Below are 8,978 nucleotides of genomic sequence, written 5' to 3' on the forward strand. Positions count from 1 at the left end.
TTGAAACTCAATCAACCCTTTGTTGACACTAGGCAGACTAATATATATTTTTATTAAAATAAAATAATTATGAATTTCATTACACCATTGCCTGTGCCAAAATTCTGACTTTCTAATTTACTATTAATATTTATTTCATGTATCTTTTTCATATTTACCTGGGCACAAACACAAGTGATTAACTATCTAAGAATATTCTTTCTTGATAAACATTAGCTTTTATTAAACTAGTTTATAAATATTGCAGTTATAAAGTGGAGAAAGTGTTTACCTTTTTTCCTCAATAACTGAAAAAATAATTACCTGAAATCTAAATTTAAAAGCAAAGCTCCTGCAGTTTTGCTTACAACAAAACAAAAAAGATACAGAATAAACTCAAGACTTAACAAATGAGAAAAATAATCTCTGGGCTATCATTTCAATTAGACAGACCTGCAGTATCAACTTGGAAAGCAAAGATTACTGAAAAAACGTTCAAAATTACACATATTCTTTAGAAATTACAATGACAGCAATTATCGGTGAACTTAGAATCATATTATTTTGACATTTTTCCTGTTACTATGTATGTTGGTTTCCTTCTACTGTATGCCTTGGTTTTCTTTTAGCACTGTTAGTTTCCACTGTTAACAAGCATACCACATCCTGACCTTAAAAGTGTTTTCTTATTTAAGTTTTTAAGTATTAAAATATATTTTTAACATTCTGTGCTACCAGAGGCATGTTTTACAATTGACTATGACAAAGCCAGGGCTTTTCCAATGAAAATAATCCTATTTCCCAAGTAGAAATATCAAGCTGTGTCCAAGGTGAGCAGCTTTTCTTGTATGAAACACATTTGATGTAAAATTTCTGTTAGTTATTCTTCTGCAATTTATCTCCACACTCTCTGTTAAAGAATTAAAGATTTATACACTTGTGCTAGACTATGGTCTTTCTATGCCTACTAGATTTAATAACTTAGATAATGAGAGGAAAAAAATAATCTATTAATCATTTCCTCCTTACAAAACAGATGACATAAATATGGGGAAATGTGGGAATACCATATTAAAAGAAACCATTCAGTGTCATAGCATAAGTTGTACTTTGAGCAAAAGTGTTTTCTCCACAACAGAGCAGGATCAGTATTATAAACAAACCCATTAATAGGGACCAAAGACTTTATGACAGGCCCAATGCGATATACTACAGGACCAGTAGTAACAGAAAGTCTTTTTTTAAGTGTTTAAAGTCAAGATTCAAAAATCTGGATGGACTATATATAATTTAAAATAAATTGAATCAGAGTTTTGAGCAAAACAAGACAGGAAAGCATGTATCATTTGCATGCTCCTACATAAACACAGAAGAGTTACTGTATATCTCAAGCTAGATGTACCTGACTACACTGGAGACTTGAACAACAAAGGCAAAACCAGCAAAATGAAAAGGAATATGGGAGGACATGGGTGTTTCCCCATTTCTCTCAATTGTGATGTATAAATTAAGGGAAGAAATGAATATTCCTCATAATAAAAATGGAAATAATTCTAAAAAATCATACTTACAATTTTTAATTATATTACTACTGCTGAACTTAAATCTTTTTATAATTCTTTCTGTATATGATGAAATTTTCAAACAAAGCTACTTTATTCCAGAACTAACAGAATTAGGCTATTACGATTCCCACATACTCTATGCCTAACTTACTGCTGGCCCTTAAATCTGTCCTACAATGGACAATTAATTACAGTGACATTGTGGCATCATGTTAATTTAGCAGTGTTTTATCCTGTAACATGTATCTGTTCTGTACTGACATAATCATCTACTTTAATTCTATTTGAATCTCACGTTCCTTAGCCATCTTTTGCTGTTTATAAGTCAATAATGTGATACTTCCTAGTTTCAGCTTCTAAAATTTTTCCTATTTTGGGGATATGCCAACAAGCAAAATATTAGTATGTGCATGGCTATTTCATCTCTGAAGCAACATATGTTTGTTATTCTATGAAAAAGAACAATGTGTAGTATTACTTCATAAATACAGAATTAATTTCTGTAAATTCTTAGACTGAAGCTTAGAGAAAAAACTACTGAAGATGTTTCAGTTTTCCCAGACAACTTCTCTAAATTTATCTCCACTTTTTTAAAACTTATGAAAATATGAAGTCTCCCTTCATGCTCATGAATTTTAATTAAATTAAAGTAACAGTGTCCAGAGACATATGTTCAGTTTCTAATTCATTATGTTTTCATATAACTTTGGGCAATGCAATTACCTTTTCTGTGCTTCAGATTTCTAAGGCTTTTTCTTAAAATTCCTAAAGGAAAGATCTTCCATATTACTTTTAGGATGTTTTCTTATAGAAATTAATTCATTTTATTCCATTATAAAATTACAAAAAAGTAAGTATTATGTGCTGAAAATATAATTGCAACTAATATGACTGCTAAAATATACTTCTTGCTATCCAAAACAACTCAATACAGTTTTTGATGTTGTGAGTGTGTAACTGCACACAAATTCCCATGACTCTATATGAAGAAACATCTTTTTTTCCACATAAGATCTTTCCACTAATGTTTAAAAAGGTATACATGAAAGACCATGTTTTCACAGTCTCCAAACATCTGTATACACCAGCCCAGATCCCTTCTTCTTTTTCTAACATAACAAAGAGAGCTTACAGCTACCAAAGCAGCTTGCAAACTTTTCCAAATGAAGTTGACAGCTGTCATTTGTTTGGGCATGTCTGGTCCAATCAGAGATATATTTAACATGCCTAGCCTGCGGTAACAGGTTAGAAGTCAAATCCAAATGGCACATAATAGGACATTAGGACTTTGTTAGTGCAACCTGTAAATCAGGGGAGCAAGTTACAGATCATTTTCTCCAGCTCAGTTCCATACTAAGATCAACTCAGGACAAGACTGAAATGTGGGACATAGTCTATTTACTGTTTTGCATGTTTTAAATGAAAATATTTTCTCTTATAAAAAGGAGACTATTAGTACCTACCTATTTCATAAGAATACATTCGGTACTCTGAAATGTTGAATACACAATATATAAAAATTGATTGTTACCATTTCAAGCACTAGACTTGGCAGAAACTTTCATTGGTCTAAACTATCAAAATCCAAATGCTCGCTATATTTGCTAGGAAGGAACAGTTAAGACTAAGTTTTAAAATAATTACAGGCTAGACTAAAAAGGTCTTTGGTCCAGCTCTCTGATAAACCTCTTATATAATCTTTTTATCAACAAGTATTTTTAGTGAGCTCTTTATATTACTAAAAATCTGTGTTTTCTACCTCAAAAAGTGGTAAATCGTGAGACAAGAATTTAGGCAGGTTGACATCTGTAATGGATCTAAGGAGCAAAATTTCTTCATCTTCCAATGGATATTTCAGCTAAAAAATATAAAAAATAACATCAGTTAATTTCTATAGCTGCAAAAAACAGATGTTAAAGTTGTTTTACTGAACATTTCCTGTCGTGCATCTATGCAATTGTTTTGGCAGGTTCTGGTCCACTGATAACAACGTACGTTCTGGATGTATGTTTATACATTCATATCAAGGTGTTTGCAGTAGGCTTCTATAGTCATGCCAATTTCACTCTAATTTATGTCCAGAGATAGGTGTTACTATAAATTTGACAAGACATTTTTTCCTAAACTATTGATTTTTTGCTTTCTAAGATGTATTCCTTTCGTTCCAAAGAATAATAATTTTCCCTACTTTGACGTAAAACTTTTGCCTTCAGCAAAGTGGAAATCCTAAAAGCTTGCATATAGATCTCTCTGCCAGCTTATAAAAAAAAAATAATTTAAAAAAGTGCCTCTTTTGCCCCTATACACAGCTTAGTTACCAATTTTGGGGTTGGGGTGTGTGTAATAGTAGGATTAGGGGTTGTCAAAAAATTGGAATGGAGGAGAATTATAAATTATACTAGTCTACCAAATAATAACTGAATCAATAAAAAAAAAGCTTAGTTTCCTAGTAAAATGTATACATTCATCCACAATGCAAGCCAAAACAAAACTCTACATGCTACACCATTTTTCTTGAAGATAAAAGAGTGATCAAAGCCACATTTTGCAAATATTAGCCAGTGTATTACTGGAATATGTTCACATACTGTGGCAAAGGCATCAGAACCTGATAAGAAAAGCAGAGCAAAGCAGGGGCCAACATGCCAAACAATTCAGTAAATTTGCATTTAACTAGAATTCTTGAAAGATAATCTGCATACTTAATAGGTATGTCATTCAGTGACAAGTGGTGTGGTAAATGGCCCGGTAGTCTTATCTCTTCTCGACTTTCCTCAGCTTATGCCCTAATACATACCCTTTCATTTTCATAGGTATCACAGGATGAAATACAACAGTATACCTTTTGCTACAAAAGAGACACATTACTAAGTTATTGGACAACAAAGAAAATTCAAAAAATTGTTTACCTTCAGGTTGCCAGCAGCAGTGAGTACTGATTTCACAGCTCTCATTCCATAATCATAATGATGCTGAGAAGACAACTGCTCTGAACACAGACGATACGTAGCTACAATTTTTACAGATAAAGGTCGAGCAGTAACAAACCCACAAGAGTATAGAACAATCTCTGCAATCATTGCATAATCAGGAACCATCATAGCTACTGTTCTAAAGAGAGCCTATTAAACATATATGTGAAAAATCACATCAGAAAAAAATACCACATTATTATGTACAACATTTTATAGAATTACATAAAATACTATTTTTTTAATTATGTCATTAATACAGTGACAGCCAATTAAATTTAACTATTGTGACTATGACTACGATATATTTAATGGCTTTCCATAAACGCTTAGAAATACTTTATTTTCCATTGTGACAGTTCATGGTTGTGGGTCTTCTTCATTCAAGATTAACAACAAAAACACATAAAAAACCACAAGCTCTAGAAGGAACAGGGGAGTGCAATACAACTACCACAAATAATTGATGCAGTCAGTCTCTTACTAGTGTTGTTTAGCTGGAACGTGTGCTTCAGTTTTACCACTGTTGTACCAAACAAGCACCAGAATACTTTCAAAAACTTTCAAAACTTTCTCTACTTTTCATATTTTCCAGAAAGTTTTTTAAATTATCCTCTTTTCATTGATAGAAGTAGTATTTTTGAATCTTGTATTCATACTATGTGTTAGTGAGTGCACTTCCTAGACAGTTGCGAGAAATGTTTACAAAGATTGTACTTTTCTACGTTTTTATTAATTTATCAAGATATTTGCTCAGATTTCCTTTTCTTTCTATGGACACAGGACCAATGTATATTAAGGGTAAGAAAGGATATTGCACTCTTGCAATAGTCACTCAATAATAAACTTACAGAATAGAAATCTCTTACACTAAAAGCACCACAAGTGCCTTCAGATCAAACCAAAAAGATGAGGAAAAAAATAAATAATTAAACCCACCACATTTTTATTCAATATTAAGATATTATTCACAGCCTGGACACCATAAAGCGTTTTGAACTTTCAGGTGCTTAACCACAAAGAAATTTTAACTTTCGCATTTTATCCTGACAATCAGACATTGAATCAAGCAACCACTTCCCGACATTTTAAAATTTCGTCTATTCCTATTTTTCAGTCTAATTATCCTTTTTAATTTCTTTTTCTTGTGAGACAAAATTATTTTTACACTAGTGTAATCAAAACCTGAAGGTAACCCATACTAAATATTCTGAATATTTTCTGTATTTGACAAAAAGTTATTTCTTTTTTTTTTTTTTTTACTTTCTCAAATAGCTATTAAAAGTAATAAAATAACAAGTGTTTTAATACCTTAAGATTATCAGGAAGCTCTGAACGCCCAGCATAACCAGGATTCATGGTAATGAAGACAGCACAAGTTGGGTTCAGTTTCAGTTCAGTTCCTTCAAATACTATTAAATCAGATCCTGAATTAATGCCTATGAAGAAATAAAAACTAATGTCATTGCTGAGCAGGTTTTGTTGCTTTATTCTTTGTTGTTGCTTCTTTATTCTTTGTCATATGTAAGTCAAATATACAATTAAAATAACAGGTTACCTCTTTGGATAGTAAAAATCTGCTGAGCAACCACAGAGAGTACTTCCAAATCAATCCTGTTGAATTCATCAAAGCAAGCCCATGCCCCACAAGACAATAAACCCTAGAAGAGACAGACACATGACTAATTAATAGGTTACTACTTATTTTGGACATGCCAATCAAAACAATTCTGCAATAAGAAAAACTTTTAATGTGCAAAGAAAGGACTTATATCCATTATGCGAAGCACTAACTTATAAACAGAGTCACTCCAGATAGTATTTGTTTCAAAAAGAATTAAAAGAAATTTAAAAACTAAGTTTGCTTGTAAACAACAAAAAAAAAAAAGACAAAACCCATATATTAACTAATCCAAAATCCTAATTCTTCTGTAATATGCAAAATACACACATTTTGCATGTTTTACCTTTATAGTCAGTATTTTGCAATTGGACAAGGGGGAAAGATGTCAGCACTAAACAGGCCTCCAAAAAACTACTCTTTTTTTGCATCTATGCTAACAGGGTTCACAGTGACAAAAGGAAACACAAGGACTTCCGCATGGCTAAAATTAACCATTCAGTTATGATATCTTATGGTATACCACGTTACCTAAAGTACAACCAAAGAATAATTCTCTTTTCCTTCAGTTCTGGTTAATTCATAGGTCTCTTCTGAGATATGGTCCCAAAATGTTACTGTACTGTCCCTGCAGCACTGACAAGTCTTTTGATGGCATCTCATGCTTTGTTAGCAGTAATTCAAAAATTCCCATTTAAGACACAGAATTTTGTTTTCATCATTCTAAAGAGATACTTTTAATTTTGCTGAACTTCCATCATGTTGACCTTTGAAGACAAATCACATCATTCCAATGCCACCTCTGACTCAACATACAAATAATGCCAGGGAGGAAAGCATACTTGCTCTAATTTTGTATCATTCCAGTCCAAACCAAGACACTGGACTATAAGACACAGATGTCAAGGATAGATTTTCATGATACACAGCTGCCTACTCAGGCTAATATCAAAATGAATATATGCTTGATTTGTATAATGACTCTTAGCAGTTTATTCAGAGTTTAGATTAAACCTCAAGTCCCCTAAAATTTGCAATAAGCTATTAAAAACACACTCATTGAAATAGCATCTATGTTGCCTATTTAAAACAAATAAAATCATTATGGTATATTTGATTTTCAAAGCACATAAAAAACATTTTGGTATCTTGGTTGGATTCTTATTTATGCTAAGATATATCTGCATAACTAGTGTTATACAGCAGCCTGGAAGTGGAGAAAGATATATTTACAGTACCTTAAGACCACTTCAAGTGCAAAAAAATTAAAGGGCTTTAATATAATTGAGAATATGACCCTCAAGATTTATCCAAACCTTAAAAAATTTTCCTAATGCAAGGTAATCCAATCCATCAGAACAATTGAAAACCACACACTGTTTAGCTACAGCCTTTGCTAAATCTTTCGTAGTTTCTGTTTTTCCAGTTCCAGCAGGACCTTCAGGGGCACCTCCAAGGTGTAGGTGCAGTGCACCAAATAGGGTTCTGGAAATAAAATAATAGAAAAAAAAAATTACAAATTTTCATGCTATTTTTCCTGCTGCTCTAATTTTTAACAGAAACTTAAAAAATTGTTTTGTGTCTGCATTTTTGTATGATGGTACAGTTTACTTGCTTCTGGCCAGCTGTAGTTTACAAATGTGTAGTAATGTACAAAGTTTACTAGAAGTTCACAATAGAGAATAGTTTACTTTCCACTTTCTAAATTTAAATCCTCTTGTAATTTATCACTAATTATAGTGTCACAAAAGATTAATTTTATCACAAATTTGGATTAAAATATTCATACGGAACCAACTCTATTCCACCAAAAGAAATGTAGCCTATTGTAATTATGCCTATCAGAACATAAAAAATACAATTCTGGAGTCATTTATTCTCAAGACTTATTAAAATACCTCAACTAAATAAATTTTTGTAATACAGTACATTTTGTAACTTGCACTTTTACCTGTAGCATCTGTCTGTAAGTGGAGTAATAACCAGCCTAGGAGTATTGCCCAGATATTCGTATCCATACCTCAGTCCAGCATTGATCATCTTTGTGTGTAGATGCCCTTCCTAAAAAACAACGGATCAATTTTATAGATTAAATAAATAATTTAAAAAAAAGCCACACCCACAACTCAACACTATTTCTCAAGTTCCTTAACAGGCCTGATGCTATTAGAAACAACTACATGGCAGACTACTGACTGCTCTGAGATGCTAGTTTCAACATCACTCAAACAAAAAAATAAAATTGCCGATTAATAGATACTAAAGAATTGACAGAAGAAGATCATTTTTGCCTTTAAAAAGATCCTACTAACCACATTGGTGAGTAAAACTGTCCTGTATAGCTACTTAGAAAGTTAATGGACTTTCTAAAAGGTAAACAGAAGAAATCATGCTAAATAGCTGTAATTGTGGTCAATCTGACGACTCTGATACGGCAACATATGATCCCTACATATACCTTTTTTTAAAAAAAATTTCACGTGCAATGCCTTTTGTATTGCAGGAAGTCTCATCCTGATGAATGTAAAATACTGTATCATACCACTACCCAGCATAAACATTGTCATTTTTCCAACAAGTGTAATGCACAAATAATACTGACAATAAGTCAGATTAAAACGTCTAACTGAAAATTGTCATTCCTATAGCATTCACTATTCCGCAGAATCAGAAAACCAAAATACAGTCTTTGAGTGAACAATTTTTGTCTGTAACCCCCCCCGAGAATTCAGTAAATGTACTGAGACTCAGCAGTGATGAAAAAAAGTAATTTTAATGAAAAACTGTTTGCGTCTGGCTACTGGCCATTCTATTTAGCTATGCATAAAATGATTGGTTATA

General features: G+C 32.2%; 1 protein-coding gene across 1 annotated transcript in view; it reads right to left on the reverse strand.

Annotated features, from left to right (window-relative positions):
* DNAH7 (dynein, axonemal, heavy chain 7) overlaps positions 1–8,978 on the reverse strand; it is a 112,670-nt gene that overhangs the window by 63,027 nt on the left and 40,665 nt on the right. The window contains exons 23-28 of the mRNA XM_009890225.1: positions 8,089–8,198; positions 7,454–7,622; positions 6,075–6,177; positions 5,828–5,955; positions 4,454–4,666; positions 3,304–3,402 (exon numbers count right to left, since the gene is read on the reverse strand). Coding sequence (XP_009888527.1) covers positions 3,304–3,402; positions 4,454–4,666; positions 5,828–5,955; positions 6,075–6,177; positions 7,454–7,622; positions 8,089–8,198 — 822 coding nt within the window. The remainder of the gene's footprint in view (positions 1–3,303; positions 3,403–4,453; positions 4,667–5,827; positions 5,956–6,074; positions 6,178–7,453; positions 7,623–8,088; positions 8,199–8,978) is intronic.

The sequence above is a fragment of the Charadrius vociferus genome, unplaced genomic scaffold (assembly GCF_000708025.1).
Source record: "Charadrius vociferus isolate BGI_N301 unplaced genomic scaffold, ASM70802v2 scaffold147, whole genome shotgun sequence".
NCBI classification, from domain to species: domain Eukaryota; kingdom Metazoa; phylum Chordata; class Aves; order Charadriiformes; family Charadriidae; genus Charadrius; species Charadrius vociferus.